General features: G+C 35.5%; 1 protein-coding gene across 2 annotated transcripts in view; it reads right to left on the minus strand.

Annotated features, from left to right (window-relative positions):
• The window catches only part of IL17RD (interleukin 17 receptor D), a 55,587-nt gene continuing 41,434 nt past the window's right edge, over nt 1-14,153 (minus strand). Inside the window, exons 10-13 of one of the 2 annotated variants that reach the window (XM_088134202.1) lie at nt 13,697-13,807; nt 12,568-12,731; nt 7,090-8,029; nt 1-6,055 (exon numbers count right to left, since the gene is read on the minus strand). In XM_088134202.1, coding sequence (XP_087990328.1) covers nt 5,940-6,055; nt 7,090-8,029; nt 12,568-12,731; nt 13,697-13,807 — 1,331 coding nt within the window. In that variant the 3' untranslated portion in view covers nt 1-5,939. Of the gene's footprint in view, nt 6,056-7,089; nt 8,030-12,567; nt 12,753-13,696; nt 13,808-14,153 lie in introns of both variants that reach the window. The other variant, XM_025166503.2, reaches the window with a different exon arrangement.

Genomic DNA, 14,153 nt, shown 5'->3' on the forward strand with positions numbered 1-14,153 from the left:
GTAGGTCATAACAATGGAATAAAGAAGCACACAAATTTTTATTTTTACTCTTGTTGTGTAGCTAATATTTGAAGAAATACATGCTTACAAAGCAATCTAGTATAAAAAGAACAAGCGATTCAAAATGAAGTTTTATGTCCTTTTATTCTGATGTTAATTTCTAAACTATAGCAACATGAAAACTAAATTCATCCCAATATCACCTTATTATCAAGAGCTTATATTCTTGTACATAAACATGAAAAACTGCTATTTTTACTTAAGTATTGACCCATGTTGATGTAGCTTACATATTTTAGTTTAATTCACACAAAAATTACAAGCATTAAAAATTATCTCCACATCTGTATAATCTAAAAAAAAATACACAATGAATTATGTTAACATATTAAATTTGTTTGTTCTCTAAAGCAATACTAAAATAGTCGTAATCTAACCTCTAAAATGTATATTAACATTTTTGGCTTTCAAGAGGCTTTCCTGCTGTCCTAATGGAGAACAGAAATACTGAACTATAGTGGTTTGAATCCAGAGCTCCATTAGAACCCTGTTCATAGGATGGCCAGTTTTCTCCTGCAATCTTTTGATAAGCTACACAAGAGGTCTTTGGCACTGCCTGGTCTACAAAGCAAATAGGAGGATGAGGAACAAAAGGAATTCAATAAAAATTACTTCACCCTCTCCTTTCAGCGGGACTGGATTTAAATTCCTTCATGAATGGAAGGGGCCCTTCTATTTGCACAAGGATACTGGATTACTCCAGTCTTCTCAAGATCCTAATACCCAAGAGACATATTCCAGACAGATTTTAGACATACTCAAGTGTAATATATGTAAGGACACTGAATATATGAGTCAATGTTATCCAGTGTTTTCTGGGTTGCATAGACTATCTGAGATTAATTCATATTTCAATGTATTTCTCATCGGAATTAATGAGACAGTCAAAGGAGCACATATTCCAGTCAAATTTGAACAGAATTTGTTCCTGGAGAATTCTGTCCTCTCTCAAAAACTCACCCTGATGACTGAGCCTTTGGTATACCTTCAGCACTGAAAAGAAGAAACAGCAACCTCACTCTAAAAGCATATAGAAATATGCTGTAGAACAATTTCGTCTTAAGTTAAAAGTAACCTGGGATTTGTCATGTCTTTTAGGGAGAAAAATAGTAATAGCCAATTTCAATGGGGATTACCTAATCCAAACAAACTCAAGTAAACTATTTGCTAGCTAGAACCATCCCATAATGGTATTACCTAAAAACTAGTTTCTTTTCATGGGAAAGCTAATATATATGGAGAAATAGGTCAAGTATATACCTAGTGCATGAACACAACTGATCTGCAACTGTATCTTTACTATATTGCCTCTTGCTTCGAGCCTAGGTCTACTTTCTGCCCCCTGTAGACCATTATTCCAGTTACCACTATTCCAAACTTTCACGTTTAACGCTGCATAAATTTATGGTCAGTTTATAAGTAGCAATGAAAGGAAGGGAACAGAAAGTCCCATTAAGCCTCCAGGCAGTTTAGCAGCCTAAGCTTTTTCCTTTAGATTAAACTCTTATTGGACTTCTACATCAGAAGTGAACACAACAAAACTAATTCCCTCTTGGAAAAAGGAATTACATTCCTACTTCAATTCAGTTTTTTTTTTTAATTCTTCACAAAAGAAATATGAAGGAATCATCTGCTTTCTCAATGCTCAAGTAAACTGAAAACATTTCAACTTACCTGTTATTCTTAAAAAGTTTAAGGAATTGGACAATTTGAATTAGCATTCAAATCTACTACACGACAAGAACTTGGTTTAGTGATTTGCCTTGTAAGCCCTTTTGAGTCTTACTCAAATTATGAAGTACACATAAGCAGACAATGTAAAAAGAAGCAGTGATTTGTCTTCCATTCATTTATTTTCCTTGGCCCAGGCCATACCAACTGGGAAGGAACTGGCTGTTTCATAGTCACCCACTAAGGGATTCTTCTCTATGCAAAGTCCTACCTCAAGGGGCCTGTTTTATCATCACTGAAGATGAAATGTAACAGGCAAACAGAATTAAAATGCCAACTGTCATTATTTTAAAAAGCCACTTCAGAATAAACATTAAAAAAAGAAAGCGATGAATGGAAAAATAAAATGCTCCAAACATTCATGGTTAAATAACTTCATTAGAGCCAATTAAAATGACACAAAATAGAATGTGTGGGCTTTCAGAACTATGTTTTCTCAAGAGCTAGTTCAAGTACCTTGCTTTATATGTGCCTTGGAAAAAATTGCATTTAGTTATTCTGGACTTAATCTACAACCATGGGAAAATATATTCTACCACTTGAAGAGGGGCTTAACATTTTGAAAGTTCTTCCAATCACTAGGTAACAAGATACAATTTGCCTTTAGCTGATTTTTCCCCAGTGTGCTACCCATTACCAATCTTTGATACTGTATGAAGGCTATCATACTTCTGCTCCATGCAAAAGACCTAGGGCAGCCAAAGGCAAAAGCAAATCTGGGTAACAGCTTTTATGTTTTCAGAATTCAGCCATTCCGTTTCTGTCCCAGAATTTTAGATATAGTCAGATACCTACACTACACTTCATTGCAAGGCTGCAATCTTTATCTCAGGACTGCATCTAAACTATCAACTATGTGCACTCTGGCCTATTTTTCCAAGTTTCTTATCCCGCCCCCCCTTTTTTTAAACAGCTAGTTTAAGGAAGAGTTTGAGAGACTTCAACAGTTTGTATTCTATTTTGTAATATGTTGGTTGGACTTACAGAATGGAGAAAGATTGACTCCTATGTGCTCGCCAGAACAGATTCTGAATGCATGCTTTCCAAGAAAACTAAAGACTTGTATTTTTTGGTGTTGGGTTGGGGGGGAGGGGGGGAGGGAAGTGGAGTAACAGTGTAAAAGCAGTTGGTCAGGAAACAGGCCTCTATTCCTCTGCAATTTTATCCCTTAACTTTAGAGCCATGGAGGGAGAATGAAGAGTTCCTTTATTATTTATAATAAATAATACCACTAAAGATCTATTAATTTCTATGGCTTTTATTAGTTCTCTCCAGATAGGTTATCAATGGTGGGTTAATAATTGATAATTAACCCAGGATTGTTAAAAAAGGAACGAATATAAAGTTGGTTTATTTGATGAAGGTTAAAATAGAAAAGTTATCTCTGATAACCCTTAATGGACTTTTGCTGACCAGGAAGAACTTTAATTTGTAAAACATTAGTTAATTTTCAATCAATGGTGTTAAAGCAAATAAGGAATCACAAGCTGGCTGTAAAAATGGGTTTTTTTTCATTCTCTTGAGTTAGAAAAATGATTTTGAAATGGAGAAGAGAGCTCTGAAGCTGGCAGAAAGAAAAATGCGGTGGTACGCAGTGTTGAGGCATTTCTTGACCTGCATGACTACTTAAAACATGCAAATGGAACATACAAACACAATATTAATTTCCGAAAATATCCCTGAGAAGTGTTGCAAACCTGATATCAATAAAGGAAATTGTTACCTGATCTGAGGAAGAGAGGGCTGAGAGTAAGCAGGCGGAAGTGCCGATTTAGAATAGTGGTGATTTCACATTATGTTAGCTGATTGAGTCATTAATAGGATTTTAGGATTGCTAATTGCTAAAATTGACCAAGTTTTATCTGTCAAAACATATTACAAATAGGACTGTGATATAGTAGAAATCAAGTTATTTGATCACATTACGTAAGTTATATAAAACTGAAATTGTAAAGATATGGTTGAGTGCAAAACTCAAAATCTGCTGAAAACCCACAAAATGTAGATGGGTTACTATGGCAGTCATCCTCCCAATATGGTGCCCTGTAGAAGTACTAGATTTTAACCTTCATAACTCTTTAAGCAGCATGGCTAAAGCAAGGCCACTTTAGAGCCTCAAGAAACATAAAATATATTGGACCCTTTCCCTGATTAAATTTTCCCTTCTGGAAAATCCTGATGGGATTTCTTTCCCAGTACAAACAGGAAAATATAGTGTGTTGAGATTAAAATATGCTCTTGATTGTATCTGAGTCCCTAGTTCTAACAGCTATTATTCTAACTGACCATGTTCCATCCATCCTTCCTTTAAACTTTTCAGTATGTATTTTGCTATTTGAGGAGTTCACCACATAAGTTCTTGATTTAAAAAAAAATTAACTTTATTTTAAGGAAATCCTCCCAAACTGTGGTATGGACTTTCAAGTAATCAGGATACAAAGATAACTTTTTCAAGTGGTCAGTAAATATACAGAAGGGACAGTGCAAGGTTTAAAAATAAGTTGTATGATTATCATAGGTGTATCATTATTTATGGAAATAATTATTCCACAAAATTATTTCCCAATGTTAAACTATTTTAAAAAGTTTAAATTCCTTTCTGGAATAATTTTGACTTTTTTTAAAAAACAAAGTTTAAAACATTTAGTAAAATTGCTGCTATCAAAAATGACTATTTTAGCTAAAAAAATTAGAACAAATTGGGAAAGATATTAAGCCTTATCTACAAGATTTGCCTCTTAATAATGTTATATAATGGCTCAAAACACTTTGCATTATCTACATATAAACTTCTAGTTGCTGATGTTGAGGCATGATTTTTTAAAAAACAAATGTATCTGTACTTAATACATATGTATCTTCTAAAATTATTAAATAACCAGGAAAAATGTCACTGTAAGGTATATGAGTTAACAACATTCTTAACAAATCCAGGACCACAGTTCAAAGCAAATGCAACTCTGGTCACAACTTGATTTAGATTTTCAGAGGTGGAGGCTGGGGAAGGATTGGTATGATCCTAAGAACACTTTATCGTTCATATAAACAAATGCCCAGCTACATAACAATTATCTTTATATTCTTATCCTCAAATTTAATTGTTCAACTGAACTTTAATATTTTAGCTTTTAAAGTTAAAAACAACATTTAGAGAGATCCTTAAACAATGAAATATTAATACTAGCATGAATGTTAACAGAGAACTAGTAAACATAACTGAGTTTAAATTTAAACTATTTTCAAATTGGAATGGCAAACTAGAGATTAATATAACTATGCCCACAGGTAACATAAGACACAAAAACATGATATTTTTTACTTTCTGCTTAAATATACTGGGCTGGGTAAGCAGAATTCAACAACAAAGATTTCTGTTTTAATAAAGCCTATTTTTATAGGACTTCTCTTTGGTATTTTAATATTGTGAATCCTGCTTTCCTGTCTCCAAATACTATTGAACATTATTATATTATGAAGTCCAGTTAGTTCAGCATTTATGACCAGGAACTTTATATAATGCACAGAGCATCAGAGGGTCAAACATTACTGGTTTCCTGCAGGAAAATAGACTTTAACACTAAATTATGCTTAGTTTCATATTAAACCATTTTCAAACCATAATTTTATGACAATTTAAGTGTTAATCAGAATATCCAGTTTGGATGGAAGGGGAAGCACAGGTTAACTAAAACCAAAAGTTTACAGTGTCCTTCCTCTTGCATATAATAGGAGAAGGAAGGATGGAAAAACACATACTTGTAAAGAGTCTAGGCTCACTCTTGTAGCATTAAATTGTAGTTCATCATGGAGGTCAATGATTTGGTAATTTTCAAAAATTATACTTCATAATAGAAAGTAGATGGATTTTAACTCTTGTTAATACATCTCCATTAAATCCAAATTGATAGTAATATATGTTTTCCTAATCTTGAAAGTTTTGTTATCAAAGCAGAAAACTATTTATTTATAAAAGAACTAAGTATAAAAAAAATATACTGGCCATGAACTCCCCTAGGAAGCAAAAGATGTAAATCCTCCGGGAAAGTATATTTTCCTTCAAATAAGTCAAATGACTGTAATGATAGAAAAATTAATGTATAAACAGATGCTGTTGATAAAGTGGCAATGCGTAATGATCTTTCAGTCCACTATAAAGGTGCAATTGCCTGCAGTTCTTCCGTGCGGATACAGCAGTGAAGTTCAGCTTTACATATTCCGGGCACTAAGGATTTGGTGGCAGCAAGCAAAGGTGGTTCATCTTCTCCTAGGAGGAAAAATGTTGGAAATCTCTTGTTAGTTAATTGGTTCATCTCCAGATCAATTATTTCTTTATTCACATTCTAACATATCTATGCCATTCTACTCTCAATAGCTGAGTTATACCATGTATAATATACTCAATACACACTACCATTTGTTACATATAAAACAAACCTTAAAACAACAATACAATAAAAATAGCTTCGTGCAAAGCTTATAGCAGGGTTCTACTTGTGCAACAAGATTTCTCTTCCAGCCACCATATTGTTTCAAATTCAGTACATGTTATTTCCCAACGCTGCAGCATAGATTTTGGGAACACCTGATGAGCTGTGGATGGGAGATAGGTATTGTTCTGTACTTACTAAGTTAGTCTAAAACCTGATCAGATCATATATAGTACTGGAACAAAACAAACTTAAGAGAAAATATTCTTGATGGCATGGATTTTGAGAAGCACAAGCTTCCCCTTACTGAAAAGCTTTGCCCACAGATCATGGAACCATGTTGGGCGAAGCTGTAAGGAAGCCCTGAAGCTGTTGATGCGAGACAGAACTATTAAAACAGGAAGAAGCACTTTTCAGATCCAGTCTGTAAGTCTGTCTCATAATCTAAAATATTATCTAGTCATCTCTACTTTTTAAAGGGAGTATTTTCAGCTCTCCTATACAACAACAGCTTGGAAATATTTGTAGATATAAGGGAAATCTCAGAAGTTATAAGATTTTGCATACTGTGTACCAGATTTTGTCCACTCTTACAATAATTATAATAATCTTATAATAATCTAACTTAAGCTAACCCAAAACAGTGTTTCATGAAAACATGGCTTCCGCTTCCCTATGATCAAGTTAATGCTACATTGGTAGTGTTCACCATCATCAGAGTCAAATGTGATGATGGTTGTCAAAATCTACATGACTTTGATATTACTCAAGTGTTAACATACAGACTGTAAAACCCAACTTTATCATCTTGTAAAATCTAAAATCTTAAAGTGCAATTCTAGAGTGCAACTCTCTCTCTACTACATCTTACCCAGTCCTGATGAGGAAGAGACACTCTCTGTAATGGAAGAAGTTTCAGTTTGATCTGTTAAGAGTCCATCCATTAAAGGTAATGACAGTTCAGATGAAGGCACAGAAGAATCATAAATTCCAGAATCTCGGGGCATGTCTGGTAGATTAGCAGCTTTTACAACATGTAGCAATGGCTGAAGAATGGAGCTACTATTTTGAATGTCCTGAGATTCTTTATCCACACCAAGATTCAAATGCTGCATCACACAGAGAGAGTCTGAATTTAAAGGTGGAACAACATTTGCGTCTACCTTTAGATAGAAATCCCCATCAGTCAGTTGTTTATTGACTAAGTCATTTAATACCAAGCCAGTGTCAAAGGTTTCTGTCACTGGATCTTGACAACGTAAAGGTGTTGGGAAGAAAGAAACAAACTGCTTCTCAAACCAATCAGGCTCCTGGTCAATATACTGATGCATGTTGCAAATGGCTACATAGAGAGATCGTCCAGACTTACTCCTGAAATAATTTCTTTTGCTAATATGTACAGGATACAATTCTGAATCATGAAGACTAAGATCTCTGGACTGTAAATGAGCATAAAGCTGAGGCAGGTTATCCATAAGCTTGTATTTTGTGGTTAAATCTAGTATTCCAGGAATGTCACCTTCACAGGAATAATCAAAGTAAACAGCAATGAACTTGCATAGGTCACGTGAATTCTGCTTTGCATGACGTAGTTTCTCTGCTATGGTAGCTATGGCAACCAGAAAGAGTTCTCCTTTCCCAGTATCCTTTTCCCTGGATCTCTTGTGCTTCCAGCTCTTTTTCTCCACAAAATATTTCATTCCTTTTGAACATACAACAATGATATATTGGGATTCATTGATTTTCCGATGAAGCCATTCTTTCTGACCTTCTTTACAGTTTTTCAGATCTTCCCATAAATCTAAAGAAACCTAGAAAAAAAGGTTACAACCCTTGCATAATGGTCTGACTTTCAACACTCAACCTATGTTCATTAATGTGCATTTATGGGCTGGCATTTATTATAGGTTTGCTTAAGTCAGCACCTGCTTGGAGATTTTTTTTAAAAAGCAGTATGTATGTGTATGTGCATGTGTAATACACATATCCATATACATGCATGCACATTAAATATATATACAGAGAGAGAGAGAGAGAGAGAAGAGTTGGAGTTACAAATCAAGGTTACATCTACGTAATAGTTAATGGAGAATTATCATGTTGTAAGTCATGCTGTGGACTCTGCCTTGGGCCAGCCAGAGTAATGTAGCAGTCAAGAATTGGAGAGACCCTGGGTCAGGTCTTCACTCAATTGTCGAGTTCATTGGGAGCTTTGAGGCCAGTCATTCACATTCACTTTCTCTCTCTCTCTCTCTCTCAGAACTCACAAGGCTGTTGTTCTGGGGTTAAAATAAGGGGACACTTTCACATACCCTGTGCTCCCAGAGAAAACTCAAGATATTAATAAAAATTACAACAACAGTAATCCATATGATGTATGCCAAATATTTATTGAAGCTATTATATATGGTATGGGATCTATAGTATGAAGGAAGTCATGTTAGAATAAGAAACCATTCTGTTAAAAATCATAGAATTGCAAGGTTATCTACATATGAATTGTAAGGTTACCTATATATAGATAGATTACCTATATATGAATACAGTGGTAAGTAAAGTGTACAGTGGTACCTCGGGTTACGAACTTAATTTGTTCCGTGACTCTGGTCGCAGCCCGAATTGGTCGCAACCCGAAGCAAATTTCCCCATAAGGTTCAATGTAATTACCGTTAATCCGTTCTGGCGTGGAGGACAGGGAGGCGGCTATTGCTTGGAGGGAGAGTCCCCCTCCCTATGACCACGTGTCAGGGGTGGAAAATGGCCGCGGACCACGTGTCAGGGGTGGAAAAATGGCCGCGGACCATGTGTCAGGGGCGGAAAAATGGCTGCGGACCACGTGTCAGAGGCGGAAAATGGCCGTGGACCGTGTCACGGGAGGGAAAATGGCCACATATCCTGTTCGTACCCCGAGGTGGAGTGGTTCGCAAACCGAAGCAAAATTTTGCAGCCGGAGCTGGTCGTAACCTGAAAAGTTCATTAACAGAAGCGTTTGTAACCCGAGGTTCCACTGTATATCAAATTAACGCAGATTGTAAAGTGGACAAAACCAGTTCTTAAACATAATTCAGATAAAATACTTGGCAAGACAACTGCCTATTATTGACCCCGAAATAATATAATTATAGGGTTTGTGTTTGGTTTTTATCAATTCTACATAGAGTTTCCTACTATCTTCTATAAAATAATACTTAGAATGGCAGATATAAAAGCAAGAAGCTTTGATTACACAGCCAAAAGATGCAAAAAGTAATTTTTGAATCTTCAGGATTGCTTTTGGAGTGTGTATGTGTGTGTGAGACAGAGACACCATGAAAATGCTTCCTTGAACTGTATCACTCAGCCCAATGAACAAATATGATCCTGCAAGAGGAGGATGAGGAAAATTAATTAAGCAAGCTGACATAAATAATTCATTCCAAGATAATTTTTTTAAATCTATCCATCTATAACAATAATTCCAGAAGTGAAAAAAAAGTTATATCTATAATTGGCTCTGTCACTGGAACATTTTTCTCCAGTCTTAAACACCCTAGGTGTACTGGTCTTCAACATTATTATAATTTCTAGCCAGCACAGACAAAGAATTTATAGAGTTAAAAGTCCAACATATCTGGAGCACATCCCATAAGGAAAGACTGGACTAGGATCATTTGTATGAAATACAGTAGTAGTTTCATAGTTGATGACATGAGCAACAGATAAATGTAATCATGGAAGTAATTTCGGCTACATGTTCAGTAGCTCTTGAGCTAAATCTCCAAATAATTTTCTAAATGCAAAGAGCTTTAACAATGAGTAGGTCTCTAGTATGTTACTAGTTTATGAGGTGCATTATTAGCAAAAACATGATTTACATATGCACAAAACCTCTGATACATAAATGAATCTCCATGGGGTCAAGTGCTTCCCATTCTCTTCTGCGTCAAGGATGCCTGGGTGGAGCTCTCCCCCATACTGAAGTGAACATTTAAAAAAGCTCTATATTTGCAAGCATTCATTTGCCAACAATGGACTGATGGAAAGAGGTATGTGTTAAATCCGGGAACAGAACATTTTGAAAAACTCAGTTCAGCTTCTCCTATAGGCCATACCAAACCAGCCACTCTGAGGGTGATCCAGTAGTTTTCTTGTTGTTAATCCTCCAAAGTAGAAGCTTTGATCCAATTATGCTGAGTTGGATGCTCTAGGGCTGGTCTGGCAATTTTATAGAAGTTTTTACAGATAATCACGCATCCATAATGACCAAATCTGTTGTTCTGGAGGGGGACTAGAAAGTTCTCAGTTTTCTCTGGAACATTCCACTCCTGGAAGAGTAGGTATTGCACATCCCTCCCCTTGTTGCAAACATCTACCTAAAAAGTAACTAACCAAAGCAAAATAAGCTTCAGAAGCACCCTTTAAACAATGGCAACGTGACATTTCTAAGTTTATATGGCAAGGGAAAAAACCAAGAATAAAATATAAAGTTTTGCAAGATGTGAAAGAAAGAGCTGGTTTGGGTCTTCCCGATTTGAAATTGTACTATGTAGCTTGCTGTTTAGTATGGCTTAAAGAATGGATTACCTTGAGAAATGAAAAATTATTAAATTTGGAAGGTTATAATTTGAGATTTGGATGGCACGGATATTTGTGGTATGATAAAGTTAAAGTTAATGTGGACTTTAAAAACCACTATATTAGAAGATCTTTATTAAAAGTTTGGATTAAATGCAGACCACTTTTATGCCCTAAGATGCTGGTGTGGACTTCTATACAAGAAGCTTTTTATAGAACTGAAACAAGAGATAAAAATAAATGGATGAGATACAAAGACTTATTAGAAAAAGAACAAGGAGAATATAAAATCAAATCAAAAGAGCAATTGGTTTTAGAAGGACATACTTTTCAATGGCTTTCTTATATGCAATATAAAGAAAAATTCAAAATCGATAAAAAAGAATTTGGATTTGAACAGAATAAATTGGAATTTGAAACTCAACTATGAGAAACAGATGAGCACTTAATAGCAAAAATGTATAAATTATTGTTGAAAGAAGAAATGGTTGAAGAACAAGTTAAAGAATGCATGATTAAATGGGCAAAAAATATTGGATATAATATACATATGCAGCAATGGGAAAATATATGGTCTAAAGGATTAAAATTTACTTTATGTTATAATTTGAAAGAAAATTTTTATAAAATGTTGTATCGATGGTACATGACACCCCAAAGATTATCAAAGATGTATGGGACAATTTCCAACGTTTATTGGAAATGTAACCAACAAGAAGGGTTGTTTTACCATATGTGGTAGACATGTAAAATTGCAAAGAAATTTTGGACTCAAATACAATCTTTGATGCAGAGCATACTACAAATACATGTTCCATTTAAACCAGAACTATTCCTGTTGGGGATAATGGACTTTCAAATTGAAAAGCATCTTATCAGAATTACTCAATACATGATTACCGCAGCAAGACTTTTGTATACACAATTTTGGAAAACCCAGACACTACCAACAATACAAGAATGGTTGCTAAAACTGATGGAAATGACAGAAAATGATAAATTGACTTGTTTATTAAAAGAAAAATCAAATAATTATTACCTTAAGGAATGGAAACCATTGATGGACTATTTGCAAAATGCAGGCGGGGCAAAGCTTACATGGGGATTTGAAGATTAGATTATAAATGTAATGGGATATGTTCTGACAAAGAATTATTCCTATTTAATGCATTAAAAACTAGCACCTATGACACTTTTACTATTCTCAAGACCAGAGATAGATTGGAAGCTATCTATTTTTCATGCCTTCTTTTTTTCCTTTACTTTATCTCATGTTTTCTTTTCCTTTTTCTTATACTTTGTATTTTTCATTTTCTTTTTTATTTCTGACTTTTAACCTTGTAATTTTAAAATTTCAATAAAATATTATTATAAAAAAAAAAAAAGCAAAATAAGCAGGGATTACGTATACCCAAGATTACCACTAGAGGTCAGACATGCTATACAAATCTTTAGACAAAAATAAAAAAGTAAATCCAATGTTAAGATTTGTATAAATTTCAATTCAATTAATGCCTTAAAAAAACAGGATTAACATAGCACACAGAAGACTTCAAGTAAATCCTATAGCCTAGGATTGTCTGAATCATAATATTTTTGATAATATTAGGATTCCAGGCTTTTATGTAATGAATATTTATTTTTCAAAAACACTTGCATGTGACTACGTAACTTTCAATGGACATTCCTAAAAACAATTGACAGAAGGTTGTAAGTACACATTACATAGTCTGCAAGTACACATTCATAGTTGCACAAGAAAATGCAGGCAGGGCCAATCACTGCAAAAATTTACCTCACAACCACAAAAGTCCTGAAGGAAAAAGGCAAAACACTGGATGACATTAATGTGCTTCTGGCAATCTTTATTGGAATAGCAGATGAAGACTTTGGGCCGAGGCTGTTGCCTTTCCACATGGAGAGATGCAGAGTAGGTAGAAGATTCAGAACTTTCCTCATCTAAATGGGAATAGATATTTTCTAAATTGAAACAAAAAAATTGACAGTGAAGCATTTTACTATCTACACACAGAGAAGAACTGCATTACTTTCCCCGCTCAGCTTGCAAGATTCAAAGTGAATCTATTTTCTCCTCATTCCAAAACAGCCTAGTTTCCTCATTCTGTGTATCTTGGCCTGAAGACTGAGGCAATTTTTGATCTGGGTCAGGCTTCCCACTAGATCTTGGACTAACCCTGCCAAATATGGACTATGATGTCCTCTATAGTTGCATCCACTCAAGAATACAACAGCCCTACTCAGCGCAAGCGCAGAAGCTCCTTCAAAACATTAAAATAGGGCCATTAGGGTGCAAGGCCCTAGAACTCACTTATCTATAAGCGCAATTCTGCAATGCCAAAGTACTTCTAGCTTCTTTCAGGACACATCAGGACCTGAGCCTGCAAATACCTCAATCATTCAGACCTGAAGAGAGCAGATCACCCAGGCATTTCACTACAAACAACCGATGCTCTAGGACAGTGTTGTCCAAACTTGGCCACTTTAAGATGAGTGGACTTCAACTCCCAGAATTCCCCAGCCAGCATGGCTGGCTGGGGAATTCTGGGAGTTGAAGTCCACTCATCTTAAAATGGCCAAGTTTGGACAACACTGCTCTAGGATATATTAGATTAATTCTAACAGCCAGAAACCCAGGTAAACTGCAGGCCTCTAGCTGATCACAACAATGTCACTGCTTTCTTGCTGCATAACAATATTCTGATCTCAAGATGTGGCTGCAGCTTGCTAAACAGAAGCACATTAACTTTAGTACCAAGTTCCAGCCTGGTTGGAAATTCCAGCACAAACTAGGTGGAGAAGATGACTTCTGACAATGGCATCCACCTTTTGAACAAATTCATTTCTCCATGACTAGTCTTGTTAGGGACATTCCCCCTCAGGTCATTCAGAAGCAAAATGCCTACCTTGTTGCTTTTTGCGACACATCACTGTAAAAAGTGTTGCAAATGCTGAGATGACAACCAAGGGCACAGTAATGGCTATTGCTCTTATTGGCCCTGCCCATGGGGAGTGCACTTGAAAAAAGCAAGGAAAAAGGCCTAAATTAGCTTTTCTTAAACTGAGGTATTATAACCATTGCATCTTCCTACTGCTGAAACATGCAAGGCAAACTTCTTTTAATCAAATTAGGTTTTGTGATACTACTCTACTAAATAGCATGAAGTGAGGTCTTCTGAGATGGCCTTCCGACAATCACGGGAATTTGGCTGAAGCCTTAACTAGAGCCCACCACAGGTCTCTGGAAGTTACTCCCTCTTGAGGGGACAAACAAGTCTGTTGGCTATAAAAAGGCCACAATCCATTACTTTGGGGAAAGGCTTTTAATTTTGGAGTGTCTTAATTTTTACTTATGAGAGCCTG

Source organism: Python bivittatus, unplaced genomic scaffold (assembly GCF_059951505.1).
Source record: "Python bivittatus isolate LINGU-HERP-01145 unplaced genomic scaffold, Pbiv_v1 ctg000080_np1212, whole genome shotgun sequence".
Taxonomy (NCBI): domain Eukaryota; kingdom Metazoa; phylum Chordata; class Lepidosauria; order Squamata; family Pythonidae; genus Python; species Python bivittatus.